At 42.3% G+C, this 20,334-nt stretch overlaps 1 protein-coding gene across 3 annotated transcripts; it reads right to left on the minus strand.

Moving 5' to 3' along the window:
• Positions 1–8,502, minus strand: vps37c (VPS37C subunit of ESCRT-I). Of its 3 annotated transcripts, none has more exons than XM_032525889.1 (5): positions 7,828–8,502; positions 7,377–7,493; positions 5,063–5,234; positions 4,230–4,312; positions 1–2,090 (listed from the first exon to the last, which is right to left on the minus strand). In XM_032525889.1, exons 2-5 carry the CDS (start codon positions 7,467–7,469, stop codon positions 1,371–1,373), a joined length of 1,068 nt encoding a protein of 355 aa, XP_032381780.1. In that variant the 5' UTR covers positions 7,470–7,493; positions 7,828–8,502; the 3' UTR covers positions 1–1,370. The 3 variants fall into 3 exon arrangements, with proteins under 3 accessions (XP_032381780.1, XP_032381773.1, XP_032381766.1); XM_032525882.1 differs by having other exon boundaries at positions 7,377–7,489; positions 7,824–8,502; XM_032525875.1 differs by having other exon boundaries at positions 2–2,090; positions 7,377–7,486; positions 7,825–8,496.
• Positions 8,503–20,334: the final 11,832 nt, after the last annotated feature.

Here is a 20,334-nt window from a genome sequence, read left to right on the forward strand (position 1 = left end):
GGGGGGGGGGGGGGCAGACAGACAGAGTGGGAACAAAGAGCCAGAATATGCTTATATGCTTGGTTCAAACCACCAGTCTCCACCAGGTATCAAGGTGTTACTACAGTGGTCCTTACACTGCACATTCAAGATTTGCATGTGTCAATGACAGACAGGCCTGCCCGGCTCTGTGTATTTGCTGGAACCCAGGATAACTGACTTCCACGGCAGCACGGTGATGTTTGTGGGATAAGCTACTAATTTAACATATGCTTTGTTAAAGCCCCATATAAATTAATTTTAGCTACACTTTTTCATTATTTCTCTGGATCAGATGACTTTGTGCAGTGTGAAAGATGTCGCTCTCATTAATTTTTAACAAGTTATCTAAGCTCTACAAGCAACTGTCTTGAATGTAGAGCTAGACTGCACTGTGGGAAACAAACGAAGGCTTAGAAAGTGTGGTTTAGGCTTTGGGTGTTGCTCCTGGCACCATGTCCAGCACCTGTTGGTGTGACTGGGCCTTTACAGCGATTAAAGGGGGCCCAGCAGCTGACACACAGCTGCAGCGAACTTCCTCTTCCAACCCTAACGTTAAAGGGAAGCGCTGCCGTCGCCACAGCTTCTTTGGTTGACCAATAGAAATTACTGGTTCTTCTTCTGCCCACAGGTGATTGTGCATTATGAAAGCCCCCAGCCACATGGATGGAAGAGCCAAGCAGCTAGGAGGAGGAGGTGTTCCCAAAGCCCTGCATCTTAGATTGACTTAATATAAGATCCATTATTATAACCAGCCATCTACTTGCCAATTTAATTGCAATGTATGAGCCTAAGAGCCATGGACATACATCTTCCATTAGGGTGCTTTTCTTAATGAACAACAATGTGACCCAGACAGATTGTGGTCAGACAGCTATTAGACACTGATATGGTGGTATACATTTTTTTTAATGTATTTGTCATAAGGGGGAGTGCACTTGTTGTTTATAAGGACTTTCTGATTGCCAAATAGCAACACACACCCACACACAAGAAATGGAAGAAAAAGGGAGCAATGGAGAGGGAGGGTATGAAGGGACAGATACAAGTGTTGTAACACTTAAACACAACGCAACAACCTGAGACTAGTGTTGGGGAGTCGCTGGATCGTAGGGTGAAAGAGAGAGGGAAGAAAGAAAGACTTGTATTCAGAGAAAGGGAGAAATAGTGCAACAAAGATAAGTAAAGCGAGAGACCCCTCAGCATGGGAGAATGAGAGAGGGAGGGTAGAAAGGTAAAAACACAGAGGAGGACAGAGACCTGGGGCAGAGGAGGCTGGGAGGAGAAAGGGGTGAGAAAGCAACAGAAGGGAAGAACTGAGACAGAGGAAGTAGAGAGGAGTAGTAGTGCCTTCATGAGTACGGCTGTGGGACTCCGTATCCTGGTCTGTAGATGGGTCTCCCTGTTGGCGACTGAGAAGAAGAATACGGCGGCCCGGCCGGGTAGCTGTAGCCTCCGTAGCTGTAGGAGGCTGGGTAGGGCGCTGGGCCACTCTGGGGGGGGCTTGGGGTGTACTGGCCGAATGCTGAGCCCGGGTGCGGGGTAGGGAAGGAGGGCTGGCTAGGGTAGGGGCAGGCAGCTGAAGCTGTAGGCCCGAACGCAGGCCTGGGGCCGTAGCTCCCTGCTGGGGTGAAGGGTGAACCGGAACCAGGGTACGGAGGGAACTGTGACGGGGGGTTGGCCGCGCCGGAGCCCGCGGCAGCCGCAGGGGTGGGGTTGGGTGGGAGACAGGTAGGGGTGTTGTAGGGGAGGCCGGAGGGGCCCACTGCGGATGTGGAGGGCGGCTGTGAGGGGTAGCTGCAGGACTGAGCTGTCGAGTTTGGCTGCTGCTGATTGGCCGTCGTCGCCGTTGTTGTCGGTTGATTCCAGGGTGAAGGCGCGGCCGCGGGGTCTTGGCTGACGCCTGCTGATGATGTCATGGCGCTGGGATTGCCCTCGCTCCTTTGTCGTAGGATCTCCTGGAGTTTCTCTATCCTCACCCGTCTTTTGTGAGCTAGGGAGCGCAGCGAGAGGAAGGCATCGAGGAAGGAGTCCAACGGCAGAGAGCCCTCCAGAAACTCATCAGCTAGAGTCTGCAGACAGAGACGCAGCAGTCACAGTGAGACTAGTCTCCCTTCAACCAGACACTTCTCTTATTGGCCACTGTCTAACACACACCAGGTTGATCTTGTGAAGTGGCATATGTATGTTATCAAGACGCATATTTGCTTTTTAGAGTATATATCAGCGCCGTTTGGCCTCCTTTGACTTACATTACCTTGTGATTGCATGTGAATTCACGCCGTAGCGAATAGTATTAAAAGAGCGAAAATCCGCGTAGGGAAGTTGGTCGGGGGGGCGGATGGGTAAAATGCAGAACTTTCACCCAGGACAACAGGGATCGTGTCCCGCGTGTCACGTTTCCTAAACCCACCCCCCACTCAGCTTTAGAAAGTAGCGTGTGTACAATTCAGAAACTATCACAACTCAATTCAATGTCGATTTTCCATTCAAAAAACGATTCACAGTGTGTAAATGTAGTTACTTTTCGTATATGTATGTATGTATGTGTACTGTATGTATGCATATTATTCATAGGGCTGCACAATTAATCATATTGTAAAAACAATTTTGGCTTCTCACGATCAAATCTGCGTGATCAATCGATTTTTTTTAAATGCGTCATTTCATAGAACGCTCCGTTTTTTATTTTTGCAAAGACAATCTACGGCTCCGTAAACCACTGTCTGATCATGAGCCGGTCAGAGTTGTTTCTTCCACCGCGCAGCTTAGCTTCTAGATGTAGACAGTCACAGGAGACAGAGTAACGTGGGGAAAACTCAACAGATACTGCTATCGGTTATACGTCGGTCTCAAGGTTTACCAGTAAACGCAACATTTTGTCCCGACTGTGTTGTTTTTCAGACAACAGCAGTGACCAGTGCTAGTCGGTGGTAGTTAGCATCTGTTAGCTCACAGGGCTTTAGGGCGCGAGTAATATATTTCCTCTAGGTCGCACAGGTGCACCTAATGTCCTCGCACCCGCTGCAATGTTGTTTATATGGATATGGTTTAATTTTTTGTTACATAACCCATTTCTTCTGTAAAGCCGTGCCTGTGTTGGATCTCTCCTCTACTCTCTCTCCTCTTACTCTCCCCACAGCCCCGCCACACTCAAGTGAAGGAGCTTTCTCAGAGATACATTAAAAAATATATCCTACGCTATTAATTTTCATTTACATGTGCTGCAGCTGTATGTTTATACAACGTACAACTTCAACAGAAGTAGAATGTAGCACAATATGGATGTAAAAACAGTTATAAATAGCCTATGTGACAATAAAATATGTTTTGGTTAAAATCAACATACAATCGTGAGAATTAATCGTGATCACAATGTTGATCAAAATAATCGTGATTATCGTTTTGGCCATAATCGTTCAGCTCTAATTATTCATGTGGATTTGTTTGTTATTTGCTATTTCATCATCCTGTTCTTAAATATGAATCAATTTTTGGAATTCTATTCATCAATTTTGAATCGGTAGAGCTTGAATTGTGATTCGAATACGAATCAATTGTTTTGCACACCCCTAATGTTTACGTCCGCTGTATACAACGTAGACATACACGCGGATTGACCACAATGTGTACGGATTAACAGGCCACTTGGCTTAAGAAAGTGGGCGGTTGTGACAAAGTCATGATGTCACGTTGCACACAGACTCAAAACAGAACCAGTGGGAAGCTGTTTGAAACGGGCCAACTGCTTGGCCTCCTGTATTGCTGCTACAATTAAAATGTGGAATTATTATGGACATTTGCCTCGTGGACTTAGGGTGGTGCCCCATGCATCAATCCCGCCTGTTATGAGAGCCAATCAGCAAAGAGATGCGTTAATCAACCACCAGAACCGGACCGAGTCAGATATCACCACAGTCAGTCTCGTCTCCTCATTACCATCGTTAACAAATCCTCAGCTTAGTGGCTTGACGCGTATGTATTGTATATATGATTATAAAGCAAAGTTAAAGTATGTATATGTAGTATCAGAACACTTACACAGGATCTGTTGCTTAATTCTCTTAACTTAATGCAATATGGTGTCTGGCTTTTTTGTTGTTGACCACTACAATATTTCAATTCAGTTATTTTTATAGTGTCAAATTCTATAGCACACTCTATAATTGTGTGTGTGTTTGTGTTTGTGTGTGTGTGTGTGTGGTTCTGACCTCTGAATCTGCCTCTGTTTTGCTGCCCTCTGTCTGTAGTCTGGAGAACAATGCCTCTGGAGACACCTGACCCACCATCCCATCTGAGAGAGAGAGAGAGGAGAGAAGAGAGAGAGAGAGAGAGAGAGAGAGAGAGAGAGAGAGAGAGAGAGAGAGATTAATTTCAAATGAATTGCAGTTTTTTTTATCTGTTCTAAAAGTACTTTAAAAGTACTTCATTTTCTTAAGTTTTAAAAGCTGAAGTGGTATTAGAGACTCGACTACTCAGTTCACATGGAGAGTACATGCAGACAACTTTTGGAGAGAACCATCTGGAAGGGCTTGCCATTTAAAAGAGCCTTTTCTCTCTCAATATCTTCTCAAGGAGCTTTGTTTCTGATGTGCTGTATCAAATGTTGAGGATGTTGATTATAATGTGTCAGCTTTGTAGGCTGATATGCACGTTTTCCTCCCCTGTGTAGCTTACTGTAACACAGCTATCCATTCACCTTGCACTGGTATTTGTCTGTCCTCGTACTGTGTCTACTGTGTGTAGAACATGTATGTATTCATGTGTTTTATACTTGCTGCACACCTTTGGGAACACAAACAAAGCTTCTGCTTTTTATGTAGCTCTGATGGTAATGAGTCAAATCTCTTTTAAAGCATTCAGCTCTTGATTAGAACAGAATATCCTACGTGACTGTGCCATGCGTGACATGCACTTGACTACCTTTTAGAGATAGTAAATTCAACTGGCTCAGAAAGTCTCGGGACTATCCAGCCTTTGTTCCTCCCTCCCTAAAAAACGAGATTCTCTTGACTGTGCCACGCTGGAGGAATCTCCGTCCTACCTCTCAGGGAGCAGTGTTGTCTGTAGGTTTCTCTGATGGCCTCTAGCTGAGAATACCTCTCCACCAGCACCTCCTTCTCCACCTCCAGCCGAGGCTTCACGTCCAGGTTCTGCTCAGCCAGGCTGCGGTTGGATGCCAACGCCATCTCTCTCTCCAGCTGGATGTTCTGGATCTGAAGAGGGACAGAGACACTAATTCATTTCACTGCTAAAAAAAACGACAGAACAGAGGTTGGGGCAGACAAGGATGCAGCTTATCACCTTTGCCTTTTTTATTGAGCTTTTAGCTCAAGCAGTCCGAGAAAAAAACTAAAAACTTACAGGTTACACAATAAAAGGCGTGGAACAAAAAATTGGACTTTTTGCTAATGACATATTAGGTATTCTCAGGATATAGAATCAATATTTCATAAACACTGAGGCTACATTTCCATTGCTATGTTTTGGTGTAAAAAGGAATATCTTCTGCTCCGTTTCCCCGTCTCATTCCCCCCTGCTCTGGCGCTTCTCCCTCTCATTCCCCCTGCTCTGGCGTTTTGATTTAAAAAGGAATATCACCTGCTCCGTTTCCCCTCTCATTCCCCCTACTCTGGCGCTTCCCCCTTTCATTCCCCCCTGCTCTGGCGCTTCCCCCTCTCATTCCCCCTGCTCTGGCGTTTTGATTTAAAAAGGAATATCTTCTGCTCCATTTCCCCCCTAGTCCCCCTGCTGTGGTGTTTCCCCCTTTCATTCCCCCTGCTCTGGAGTTTCCCCCTCTCGTTCCCCTCTTCCCGTTCTGGCACTTCTCCCCTTTAGCTCAAAACTCAAATGCTTCAAAACCAAAACGTAGCGGTGTAAATGTAGCCTGATTTGAACATTCAATTATCTACCATCAAAAGTAATCAACCTTAATTGGAATCTAAGATCAATAGCATGACAAACATGTAAATAGGCTATAAAATCTATTTCTTAACTGCTAATTAACTTGTTATTCCTAACTTTGAACTAGCAAGCTGCGCTTTAAGCTCCTATTTTTTCTGCTACGTGACACATGAAACTATATCTATGAAGACCGGCGAGTTAAAATGGCCGTCCTATAGAAAGCTATAGAAAGCAGACACACAGCTGGGGACGGACTGGGACATACGCGCCGCGGCCCACTGTGGACTTGTGTCAGTCCCGCAAGCGGTTTCAGGAAAGTGGCAGCACGTGTCCAACAATAAACAGAACATCAACAACGGTACAAGCCCACAGCCGTCAAAGTGTGTCCCCACTGTCAAAAACATCTCCTCACTATCTGCTAACTGCCTGTCCCCTGAACACACTGTAGAAGCATCTCCTCACCATCCTACTTTTTTGTCTTCTCCTGGAAAAGATGTAACAGGCGAATAGGAATGGAGAGATATTTCCTTCTTTATAGAGCTGTGTAGATTGAATTATTACTTTATGTTATCACTATTATTATTACTTCAACTTCTTTCCCCAGAACAGACTGTAAAAAACATCTCCTCACTATCTGCTAGCTGCCTGTCCCCAGAACACACTGTAAAAAACATCTCCTCACTATCTGCTAGCTGCCTGTCCCCAGAACACACTGTAAAAACATCTCCTCACTATCTGCTAGCTGCCTGTCCCCTGAACACACTGTAAAAAAAAAACACACACACAGCACATTAATGCCAGCTACCCAGTACAATAACAGGTTTGTACCACCATCTTGTTCACCTCTCCTTAGTGGTTACTGATGAGCAGAGCTGGGTAGTAACGAGTTACATTTACTTAAGTACGTTTTTGAAAAAATTATACTTCTAAGAGTAGTTTCAAATCCCTATACTTTTACTTGAGTAGATTTGTGAAGATTAAACTGTACTCTTACTCTGCTACATTAGGCTACAACGAGCTTGATACTTTTCTTTTTACCTATGTTTTATTTTGACAGAGAGAGAGAGAGATTACCGCTAAAGTCTCTACAATAAATTAATTCAAATTTATATTATATATTGGATGAACTATAATTTGCCAAAAGATGATTATTTTGTATTTTTGTCTGTTTGATTGAACGCTTGTGTTAAAAAATAAATCAGACGTTACTCAACAGTTACTCAGTACTTGAGTAGTTTTTTCACCAAGCACTTGTTTACTCTTACTCAAGTAATTATTTGGATGACTACTTTTTACTTTTACTTGAGTCATATTATTCTGAAGTATTAGTATTTTTACTTGAGTAGAATTTTTGGCTACTCTACCCACCTCTGCCGATGAGGGAAAGCATTATTTAGGGACTTCCCCCCCCCCCCCCAGGTTTTAAATAAGAACCAATAATGCGTATTCTTTACCTCGTCGGACTCCAGAGCCATGGACTCCACCCTCTGTGGGTTGTCCAGGAGCTCCTGTAGCTCTGATTGGCTCAGGTCCTGGAGCTTCTCCATTTGATTTGCCAGGATGGCTGCCCGTCACAAAGGAACCAGGAAATAAGAGTTAAAAACAATGTTGGACACAAAAAGTGGACAGTGAGAGGCCTACGTCTGTATTTTAAAGCTACTAGATACTCATTAGCCATTGGGCTATCAGACCATTGTTAAATAATTAAGACAAAACTAACGTAATGTAACTGGTGGTATGACAAACGTGGCCCTTCTTTTACAATAGTAGTGACAGTAACACAGTTAACATTCTAAATTCACAATACATAACATATAATGGGGCTAAGAGACACACAAGAGAACAAGTGGTAACGTTAGTGACAGTGAAGCAAGGCAGCGGGTAGACTCGGCGGCTACTTACCCGACGCTAGCAAACCAGATTGAGCCTGATGACAGGGACTGGTGGTGACATCCAACACCACCTCTCTATTCCGACTGACGGGCGGACACGGGACCCAGTTCAACGAAAAGCCGCCGACTCGTTTTCAACGCACTTGACCCGCGAGCTAGCTAGCTACTCGGCCGACGGCCAATCTCAGCAGGCGGTTCCGCGTTGAGCAGTGTGATGACAACAACACTCGGTGCGAAAGAAATGTCAGCCACTTCACGTTAGCCACCGTCAACTTCGAGGGAAGCCCGGCGATTTGGCGACCAAAACCAGTGCCCAGAGTGACGCTGCTCGGTCCTGACGATCCCTGTCAAACGCCTCTGTAGTCCGGCAATGCTTACTTTGATAAACGGGCGACTTCAATATGTTAGAATAATGTCAAATTCTTCGCTTAAAATGGGAAAGTTTCACTCCACACTGACAGATACCGCCGCCATTTTAGGAACCATCCAAGTTTGCCGGGGATGTCCGGACAAAAAATATTCTAAAGATGCACCGGTAAACTGTAACAAATTCCTGATATAGAGTTTTAACATTTTTAAATAGCCACTGTTTGCTGACCTATTTGTGTGTAATTATTTAAAACTGGGGCCGTTTTTCCTCTGGTGTCCCCTGTGTCGCAGGGGAATGGTAGGGTCCTGTGCTCAGCTGATGTAAGGGAAACCCCTATGTGCCAGTACTTCTGTCGATGGGAAAATATCTGTCACCCTGCACTGCTGGAGGAGCTGCACACCACTGCTTTTTTCTTTTTTTAGAAACGAGCACTGTTATTTTTAGAAATGCAAAGATGTTCAGTAAAGACAGACAGTAGGTTGGTCTAATAGAAAGGATAACAACAATGGAGTACGGATATAGCCTAAATAATATCTCATGGTTGCCCATGAGAAGAAGACTCCATTCTGATTAGACATTTTAGCAGAAATCCACCTACATAAGCCTGAAAGGTGATACTTCCTGTTATTGTTTGGTGCTGTGCCTTTCACAATACTGAGTTCACTTTTCATTGCTTTGACTCAAAACACATTCAAAGACCACATTGTTTTCTCACTCAAACTCAACCACCACCCAAAACTCTGTCCATTCTGGACATGTTGCACATAACTGCCTAAAGTGTCTTTATTACAGCTTTTGTTTTCCAATTGCATTAAGACTATTCATAAAACTGGGATTAGTTTTTCAGAACACTAGGCTACACACAATTAGCACAACCACCCATCCAATTAGCAGAAATCCTCAGACCCGTTGCAAAATGAAACACTCTTGCAAAAACTATACACTACTATATAAAAATAAATGTTTTGTTACCATGTAAAAGACGTTTCATATGACTTAATTCAAATCAGACGATGTGTTACGTAGGCTACGGCGAAAGCTCTGCATGGAGCTTTTAGGTTTAACAACCTATGAAACTAATAATGAACAATATGAAACTAAAATTATGTTTTTAGAATGGCTTAGGAGCAATAGGCTATTTAGGGGTGGGTAAACACTATTTCCGAATTTTGTGATGTGCGTAGACGGTGTTTTTGTGCGTTTAGCCTCCACTACATTCCTGATTGCGGCGTCCGGTAACTTTCCCGCACTAAAAACTAGAGTCTCCGTTTCCTCCTTGGCTACTAGCGACAGCGTGGAAAAGGAGGCGGGTCCAGGTGCTGGCACGGAAGGCTTGTATCATGTGGACGCGCCAAGAGTCTTGTTGTCATTAATTAGAATTCCTCATGGGGGAGACAAAAAAACGACACACTAGAAAAGAAGAAGGGAACAAGTCACTGCTTGTGACTACACTACCACGATACAGGACGTCGTCACCGGTTTTGGATGAGACGGACGAGACCGAGAACCGGTCGGACCTCTAGAGGAACTTCAGGCTTCTGATTGGCCAACATGGCCTAACTGTTAGGGTTATATCGCTACCTGTTGGTTCTGCATGCTCTTGACAGCACTTGATAGCATGTGGAGGGAGGTTTCTTTAACACAAGAGTAGTTAAAAGAAATTAAAAAAAAGAAATTAAAAAGAAATTAAAATTAAATTAAAATTAAAATTAAATTAAAATTAAATTAAATTAAATTAAATTAAAATGAAATTAAATTAAATTAAATTAAATAAATTAAAATAAATTAGATTAAATTGAAGTAAATTAAAATAAATAAATAACAATAATACATTAAATTATTATGTATGTATATTTTTTTTTCTTTTTCTTTTAAATCATTAATTCAACAGTATTTTACACACATAAAACAATCTCAGTAAGGATCTCTTAGATTTCTCTCCATTTTTTTTATTGTGACCCAGACATACTGATTGGGACATTTTACAATATAAAGTTCAACTGGTGCTCTCCGTGTCTACATGACCTCCAACTGTACTGCATTTACTGTTAATGATCAGACCACGTATAACCTGATACCGATATGTAGGCAATACGCTGATAATGGTATTTGTCTAGCTTTAATACTAGGGTTTGATATTAAAAAACGATTTTACTTTCGTGTAAAACGTTAGTATATGCCAACGCCATGCAGGCAAGGTAGGCTCTGTTGAAAGCAGAATCTGATGGCTGATCTCATGAGCAGACCTTTGTGTTAGTGCGTGGCTTTTAGGATTTTCTCAGTCTGTTTTTAGTGCTTTGAGGGCGGAGACAGACAGGAGGGAGTGCAGCAACACGGCTGCCATGTTGTAGAGCAGCAGCAGCAGTGTCAAACACCAGCAGTAGGCCTGCAGGAGACAAGAAAACACATCATACTTCTACCCACGGAAGTGATCTGCAATAATCTACATTTACATAATCAACGCTGCATCGTCTCATGAGACGGGACTATCCACTTCCTTTTCTCTATCCATCCATCCATCCATTCATCCATCCATCAATCCGTCATCCTCCTCCCAGCTGGACATTCCTGGAACACTTCCCTAGGTAGGCTATTCCTTTTCTCTTATGTAAAAAATTGGGTACCTTCTTTCCGTCCACACATTAATTTCTCTTTATCATGCATTATTGGTCTATTTACATAGTTATCATACTATTTAAGCAGTTGCACATATTTTGTATTCCCATCCAGTATATACTCAAATATTTGTTCTTATATTTTATTCCTATTATTATTATTATTATTATTATTATTATTTCATGTATATTGTATGAACAGTATGTATATTATATCCTAATATTTCTTTTATATTTATATTCTGTGCTGTGTGACTGATTTTGCCGCTGGGACACTATAACCAATTTTTTGGGATCAATATCTATCTATCTATCTATCTATCTATCTATCAATCAATCACTCACTATTCCTCCATATCGCCCATCCAACCATCCATCCATCGTCCCTAACCTCCCCCACTAAGCTGTCTGAATCTGTCGATCCTATTACCTATATTTTTTATTGTTCTTTAAGAAAAGAACAGCAAAGAAAGGTTTGATGACAGCAGCACACTGACCATCAGGTGTTCCTCGGGACATCCAGAACTTCCTCTGTAATCATAGTCAGCGGTGGAGGTCACAGTGGGCCCACACAGCTCCTTGCTGTGCATGGTGCTCAGGCTGTAGCAGTAGAGACAGAAGGCCAACAGTGCCACCAGCAGGCCGACCACATTACTGCATGCACAACCTCGAAGCTGTGGAGGGGAGCATCAGGTTCCATCACAGTGCACTGTGACACTCCCATACGTTATATAATGTAAATGTAAAAATGATTGTAAACACAACGTATTATTTTGTGGGACCATAGAAACAACAAAGGCTAGGGCTGTCAGTTCACTTATGCCTCAGGCCGACTATGAGTTCTTATTTGGTATCCAATGTAAGACTTGAGTCAGACTGAATGTCTGCTGACTCTTTATGGACACGCAGAGGGTGGGACACTTCTAAGGTGTTTCAGATGGAATCTGTAATCATCCATCTTTAAAATAGCTTGTTATGTACATGTTGACGTACCAATAGTCTGCTGGAGTTCCTCTCATTGGCAATGGTCAATGATCCTCCTGCCACAATCTGCAACACCACACCACACACACACACACCACACACACACACCACACACACACACACAAATACACACACACAAATACACAAAACACATTGTTGGACTTTTAATTACGAGACAGCTGTTTTCATCACAGTAAATAAAGCAGAGATCCAGATTTTGTGATTAAGAGTGCAGAGCTTTTACACATATATGAAAGTCCGTTACATTTAAGGCACAATGTTGTTTTTATGATAATGTAACTTATTGTTTCAGATATGCATTCACATTATACAAGAGGGGTGAATAGTCGACAGATTCTCTTACACACTAGCTAAATCTGACTGGATGAAGAGACTGTGTTTTATAGGTCAGTTGTATATTGGAACAATCTTCCAGTTGGGATTCGGACAGCAAGGGAAAAACTGGTTTTAAAAAAAGACTTAGACTACATTTGTTTTCGATATCATAATATTGTCTGGATTGGTTGAGTGAGGTTGTATCGTGTGCTATATTATTCTTTATATATTTAGTTTGTTAGTATTTTTTTGCATTGTCCAGTTTTGTTTGTGAATTTATATACTGATATATTTGTGAGTAATTTTGGTTGTATTTATTGTCTTTTGGATGTTTGTTTGGACCCCAGGAAGACTAGCTGTCGTCTTGGCGTCAGCTAATGGGGATCCTTTGAAATAAAAAAAATAATCAAATAACCCAAATGCTGATTACCCCCTCTGACCACCAGGTAAAGGTGTGCATGTGTGTATAATATTATATTATATATATATATTGTTTTATTTTGTTTTGGATTTGTGGTTTTAATCATTTTGTTTGGCCTTCTGTCAAATTGCAAAAAACTATAAATATTACCAGAATACACCAACCCAAAATAAGTTATTGTGTCTTAGGTCTTAGGCTACAATAGTGCAAAGGCAGGCCTTGAAAAAAAGCTGCCGGGGTTTCATGCCAAAGCTTTTGAGTGCAAAATCCCTGATTTTCTACATCAAAAATTCAAGTAACCCGGTTAGCTCTTTTGTTTGAAACAAAATCCAAAATTCGGCATGTAGATTTAAGGGGAATTTGGGTTTAAAGTTAGGGGGGGTTAGGCAGCTAAAATCATTTTTATCCTTGGGGGGTACAAACCATTTTAAAATTTTAAAACCCTTTAAAAAATCCCAAAATTTTAAAAAATCCCCCGTTAAGGGAACAAAATATGTGGGTTTCATCTGCGTTTTAATTTGCGGGATATTTTGGCATGGTTTTTCACTAGGGGGTTTGGATGGAAATCAGTTTATGGTTTTCCCCCCCCTTTCAAATAAAAAGTTTTTGGGACGAAAGTCCGGGGTGGGGGAAATTTTTTGTTCAAAAAATTTGGTTGCCCCTTAAAAAAATTGTCCGGGGTTTTAAAGAAATTTACCCCCACCCCAATTCCCAAATATTCCTATTGGTTGAAATTTAATTTTTGCTTTTTTTCCCCTACTGAGGGAAAGCCCAGTTTATGGCCCTTTGAAGAAGGAAAAAGTAGCACCACACTATTCAAAATCCAAATTCAGGGAAAAAGGAAATGTTTCTTGCCCAGGAAAAAAAGGGATTTAAAAAAGGGAAAAAAACCGGGTTTTGAAATGGAAAGGGTTCCGTAGCTGTAAATGTCCCTTTTAACTGTTGGCAAGACAGAGCTGGTGCGAAAGTATGAAACCAAGCTAGAGGGGAAATCTCCACATTTGGTTTCCACTAATGTGTTCGCGGGTCTCCCCCTCTTTGCCTGCAAAGGATTTGGGGAATAGGGGAAAAAGGGCCCTTTTAACCAACAGGGTGTGTGCTGGGGAAAATCAAGGAGGGGGGCAAAGGTTTTGGGCCAAAGGCCCAACTGGGTACCCCGGGAGGGAGCGCCATTTCTTTTGGAGTCAAAAAACTCCCCGGCCCCTGAGGAAAAATCCCTAAAGGACAGAATATAGGTATTGGCCCCCAAAACATTCAACCCTTTTGGGTTTTTTAAGGGGACCATGGACTTTTGGCTTTTCTGGGTCCAAATTTATTGTTCTTTTTCAAGTTTTTCACTTATCCTGGCCTTTTGTAATTTTTTCCCCCCCTTTTTTTCACTTTTCGATGTTTTTTTTAGTCTTTTTCCGAGCTTATTTATGTTTTTGTAGAACTTTTTCGCAGAATTTTTGAAAAGGTTTTCCCAAAAATTTTGGAACTTTTTTAAAGTTCCCAAAAATTTTAACCCTTTTAAAATTTACGGAAAAAGTAAAGGGGCCTTTTCTTTTCTTTTTAACTTGTTTCAAGTAAAATTTTTGGGAAATTTTTGGTTTAAAGAAAACCCAAAAGGGTGATATAGAAACGTTTAAAAAAGGGCAAATTTTACCCCAGGAAAAACAGGAAGGTTTTAAACCTTTGGTGGAAAAAGCTTTCAAACACCCACTCCAGGGCATTTTTAAATGTAAATGGGTTTTTTTCTTTATTTCACATTTTGAAACAAGTTAAGTGTAGGCATGTGTAAAAAGAAAAATGTGTTAGGGTTTTTTAAAGTTAATTTAAAAAAAGGGGCCCAAACGGCCCCCCGTGTTTGGGGTTTAAAATTGTCCCATGTAGTCTAATTTGACGTTACTGTGGCTTAACCCCCATGTCGAAAATTTCGTCTGCCTTAAAAAATAAAATACATAAAACAGGAAAATTCTCCCCGGTCTTTGATTTGGGTTTTTTCTGCCTTTTTTGTGAAAATTGGGGGGTAGGAATTTTTTTAAAATTTTTAAAGCTCAGTGATTTTTTTTTTAATTTTTTAATTTTTTTAAAAATTTTTAACCCCCAAAGGGGGGGGGAAATTTTCAATTTTTCACTCTGTGTCCAAAACTTGTTGTAGTCACACCCAGTCCTGAACTACACCCCAACCCCCACATGTCAGGATTTTCACAGCAATAATGGAGAGATGTCCGAAATGAGGGGGTGAAGGAACCCCGGCCCTGAGGGGTGGGGGGGGGGGACGGTGCCTTGCCAAAAGAACCCGGGGGGGGCCCCGGAGGGAAGGGCACCCCCTCCAGCCACCAACCCCCACTCCCTTTTTTTGGTCCAAACGGGGGCTTGAAAACCCGATGCCGGGGAGTAAACCTTTTTGATGTTTTTTAATAGTGTAAAAAGTTAAAAAGGGTTGAAAGGGCACTATTCAGTAGAGTGGTTAGGCCGCACATTGAGGTTTAGTTTGGGGGTTTAGTCCGGGTAGAGGGGGTACAGAAAATGTAGGGGGCCCCTTTTTAGGTTCTTGGGGGGTTTTATCCTGAAAAATCCCTTTGTTTGGCAAGGCCTAGACTGGGGGGATTCCCAGGGTGCACGAGAAACCTTTTCCCCCTTCCAAATTTTCCCCTCTGTTAGCAACCTTTTCCCATTTGCAAAGTTAAATAAATTAATTCCCTTTCCCGGGGTCTTGTATCTATTATCCCCTATTCTCCCCCCTAAAAATTTTCCCTGTTCTCTTCTTGTCTTGTTTTTTTTTCCCTTTTTTGTTCCGGCGGGCTTTTTCTTTCTTGTCTCTGGCGTCTTTTTCCCAAACCCCCAAACGGTGAGGCAGATGGGGCCGCCCACCTGAGCCATGGGGTTTTGTCGAGGTTTCTGCGTTTTAAAGGGAAATTTTTCCTCCCGGGGTCCCAGGGCCCCTTTCTCCTGGTGGGAACGTGGGGTTTTTGTAAAAACCCCAAAAGTACGGTTAGACCGTCTTTTTGGAAAGCACAGTGAGATAACTGTTGTTGTGATTTGGCGCTATATAAAATGAATTGAATTGAATATATTACCCAGATTTGAGCTATATTTTGATGTCTTTGGTTATCTTTTTTAGATCTGAGCTGTGCAAGTGCAGACTATCTGCAAGAGCTTGTCACGTTTTATATATTCGGCCCCCCGAGATATAGCTGGTCAGACTAAGGATTAGAAAAAAAAATGATATGGTACATACCAGTATTCCTAAAACAAATGGCAGAATGAAGAGTTTTGGCTGATTTTGGTCAGCGTAAGCGAGTGGGACAGACAAAAGCACCTGGAACAGCCCCAACAGGATGGTTACCACCTATACACACACACACACACACACACACACACACACACACACACACACACACACACACACAGAGTTTGTTACACTCTACTCAATAATCATTTATTGGAAGTTAGACTATAAATAAAGTGGAGTCCAGACTGAGTGGTGTCCGGATCTCACCCCAGCAGTTTCGGGGTCGAACCAGGCAGAGAGGCGATGCACCCTGGGTTCAACTGCTGACACTGCACTCTCAGAGGACATGTTCCTACAAAACAGGAAACTCCAGTCAGAAAACAACAATGAAACTGACACCAGTTCTGTTAGAAACCATCCGTATTACAGTCAGTGCTAACACATGAACAAAACAATGTTGCTTTGCATGTACAAGGTCCAATCCCAGACCCCGTCCAGCAGCCAAGTGACCTGGACTCCAGAGGGGGAATGTCAATACTGCTGAACTCATCCTCGCTTTCTACTTCTATTCCAACTATGACAGCATTAGTTACAAATGAAGATTTTTACATAAAACACGTCTTTATGAATGTAACTGTGGATACTGCTTCCTTCCCAGTGGCCTGGGTGTACCCCCAGGACTCCCCCTGACCTTTGTATTATAAGTGATAGTAGTGCAGCACCACCCGCTCAGAACGTCTGTTTGGAGAAGGCCCCCATGGAAACCCCACTATATACTACTGACTTACTGTGTACTTCTACTCCAAACAAAAACATTGTACTACATTAACCTGACAGAGGAATGTTACTGGCTACGTTGCAGATTCAGACTTTACTCACAAAATATTAAAATTGAAATGAAATAGCATTTCTTCATTAAACTGTCAGAAACACTTCCCAAGAGTCTGCCTTGGTGGATGGTGCAAACATACACATAAACATATTCAAAGGAAGTAAACAACTTGATGAAATACATGTACAATATCACTGCTTAACAATAAGAAGAGAAGGTTGATTGGTTAAGAGCAGACGTGTAAAGATGTTGACGAATGTGCAAAAGTTAAGGAGATAGAGTTGGTGCCATGGACAGGTGTAAAGTCCAGGATGTTGGTAGTGTCACAGTGTGTACTGTAGGTATCCAGGATGACATAAGAGTTGGAAGCTCCAGCCTGAGCCCACGTTAAGTTCAGATATAAGACGCTGTTTGCCTGGGGCCCAAATCATTCTATCATTATATTGAACATTTCAGTTGACAAGTCACACCAAAACTAATTCAGTCATTTTAGTCAAACGGATTTAACCCTTGTGTTGTCTTCCCGTCAAAATTGAAAAACACTTTTGTTGATGCTTTTTAATGATGTTTTGAACTTTTTCTTATGTTTTTGTCCCTTTTTTCAACACTTTCTTTCAATGTTTGTCTTTTTTTTTTTACATTTAACACTACGTAACTCTAAGTTATTAACTTTAGTTTTACAGTTATTTTTGGAATTTATGGTCAATAATTTAAGATTTTAATTAGTTTATTAATCCCCAGTGGGGAAATTAAATGTAAATGGGCTGTATTTATATAGCGCTTTTCCAGTCTTAACAACTGCTCAAAGCGCTTTTACATCTACAGGAAACATTCACCATTCACACACTGTGGCGGGGGTTGCAGTACAAGGTGCCACCTGCTCATCAGATAAACATTCACACACATTCACACTCTGATGCACAGCACCGGGGGCAACTCGGGGTTCAGTGTCTTGCCCAAGGACACTTCGACAATGACTGCAGGGGCGGGGATCGAACAATCAACCTTCCGATTGGCAGGCAACCGCTCTAATACTGAGCCACAGCCGCCTCTAAATTACGATTTAAACTCTGTGTACATACTTTGTTAGTAATCACACACAGGCCTGAAATACACACACACGCTCAGGACCCATACATGCACTAATGGAGAGATGTCAGAGTGAGTGGGCTGCCAGCTGAACCAGCGCCCCGAGCGGTTGGGGGGGTACGGTGCCTTGCTCAACAGCACCTGGCAGTAACCAGGAGGTGAAGTGGCATCTCTCCAGCCACCAATCCACACTCCGTACATTTTGGTCTATATGGGGACTTGAACCCATTTGTTATTTCCACTAACCCCAACCGGCCCGTCAGACACCGCCTACCAAGAGCCTGGGTCTGACCGAGGTTTCTGCCTAAAAGGAAGTTTTTCCTCGCCACTGTCGCACTGTTGCTTGCTCTGGAGGAAACTACTAGAACTGTTGGGTCCTTGTAAATTCTGGAGTGTGGTCTAGACCTACTCTATCTGTAAAGTGTCTAGAGATAACTCTTGTTATGAACTGATTCTATAAATAACATAAAATTGAACTGAATTGAATTACCTTGGCAGGGATGGGTAAATTGTGCAGCTTAAATTGGCTAACTAATATCTTAGTTCAGCATCATCTTTATCAGAGAAAAGAATCACTTCATCCAACCCTAGTTAGAACTGAGCCTTGGCACATGGGGCACACGCTCAAGAAGTGTTAATGTTCCTTATGTTTTTAGCCAGACTTTTATTACGGCAAACAGTTCACTTTTTTGCCAAAAACATCATGTTAAAATTGGAAATGTCCCCCTATGTACTCTACCAGACTCAACTGGAAGTGGTCACCCCAAAACCATGATACGAACCAAACCGCTCCACCTCTACTAGGTAGGTAGGATGGATGCAATGAACAATAACAACAACAATGAAAAAGTTAGTTAAAAACGGTTGGACTCCAGGAAGAGAAAAAATAAAATACATGAATACATCCAAAAAACAACAGACAGAGCACAGAACATCACATGATTCTGAGAAAGAGCACTGGAGAGGGACAGGGCAGTGAACACCCAGCGTATTTGTAAGTGTATTCATGTTTGTGTGTACGTGCGCATGTGTGTGTGTGTGTGTGTGTGTGTGTGTGTGTGTGTGTCTGTTTGGACAGGGAGGAAGGAATTGAGAAATAGGGAACAAAATGAGGTAGTGAAAGGCTGGGAAAGGAACAGAGAGTGTGTGAGTGTGTTAGTTCATCAAAACCACATGTCATAATACTCTTAGGAAAGACAGGAATGCAGGATGAGAAGCAGATGTGGTGGGAGTACAGCGAGAGACGGAAGAGGAGGGAGCAAAAGTGAGTAAGAAAAGAGTGGGCTCTGAGGGTGAGGGAAGGGGGAGATTGGTAGTGATACAAATTGACAACGCGCCACAGAAGTGAGGGGGACATTTAGAAAATTAGTACTGCCATGTTGCTAAGGTGGTTTGAGGATTAATTTGTGATTTACAAGATTAACAAAATGCTATTCTTTTTGTTCTGTGTCTGTGCAAAAAAGCTGCAGTTACAGACAACATGCATTTTACTACAGAGAAGGCTCATAGATGAAGAAAACAGGTACAACCAATATGTACATATGTGCAAATGGATTACATACAGGTATAGACAGGGTACATACGTGGAACATATGGGTACAGATAGGGAACATGTATAGACAGGGTACATACGTGGAACATATGGGTACAGATAGGGAACATGTATAGACAGGGTACGCACGTGGAACATATGGGCACAGATAGGGAACAGGTATAGACAGGGTACGTACAGGCCACATATGGGTACAGATAAAGACAGGGTACATACGTGGAACATATGGGTACAGATAGGGAACAGGTATAGACAGGGTACGGACGTTGAACATATGGGTACAGATAGGGAACAGATATAGACAGGGTACGTACGTGGAAAATATGGGTACAGATAGGGAACAGGTATAGACAGGGTACGTACGTGGAACATATGGGTACAGACAGGGAACAGGTATAAACAGGGTACGTACGTGGAACATATGGGTACAGACAGGGAACATGTATAGACAGGGTACGTACGTGGAACATATGGGTACAGACAAGGAACAAGTATAGACAGGGTACGTACGTGGAACATATGGGTACATATAGGGAACAGGTATAGACAGGGTACGTACGTGGAACATATGGGTACAGATAGGGAACAGGTATAGACAGGGTACATACGTGGAACATATGGGTACAGACAGGGAACAGGTATAGACAGGGTACATACGTGGAACATATGGGTACAGATAGGGAACATGTATAGACAGGGTACGTACGTGGAAAATATGGGTACAGATAGGGAACAGGTATAAACAGGGTACGTACGTGGAACATATGGGTACAGATAGGGAACAGGTATAGACAGGGTACATACATGGAACATTTGGGTACAGATAAGGAACAGGTATAGACAGGGTACGTACGTGGAACATATGGGTACAGACAAGGAACAAGTATAGACAGGGTACGTACGTGGAACATATGGGTACAGACAAGGAACAAGTATAGACAGGGTACGTACGTGGAACATATGGGTACAGATAGGGAACAGGTATAGACAGGGTACGTACATGGAACATTTGGGTACAGATAAGGAACAAGTATAGACAGGGTACGTACATGGAACATATGGGTACAGATAAGGAACAGGTATAGACAGGGTACGTACGTGGAA

The sequence above is a fragment of the Etheostoma spectabile genome, chromosome 2, assembly GCF_008692095.1.
Source record: "Etheostoma spectabile isolate EspeVRDwgs_2016 chromosome 2, UIUC_Espe_1.0, whole genome shotgun sequence".
Lineage (NCBI taxonomy): Eukaryota > Metazoa > Chordata > Actinopteri > Perciformes > Percidae > Etheostoma > Etheostoma spectabile.

What these genes read in the sequence shown, in the direction of transcription:
- vps37c (XM_032525889.1), bottom strand. Translation starts at nt 7,469, where the DNA reads ATGGAGAAGCTCCAGGACCTGAGCCAATCAGAGCTACAGGAGCTCCTG. An exon ending in ACAACACTGCTCCCTGAGAG is followed by an intron (nt 4,313 to 5,062) that starts GTAGGACGGAGA and finishes TCTCTCTCTCAG; the next exon opens with ATGGGATGGTGGGTCAGGTG. An exon ending in AAACAGAGGCAGATTCAGAG is followed by an intron (nt 2,091 to 4,229) that starts GTCAGAACCACA and finishes CTCTGTCTGCAG; the next exon opens with ACTCTAGCTGATGAGTTTCT.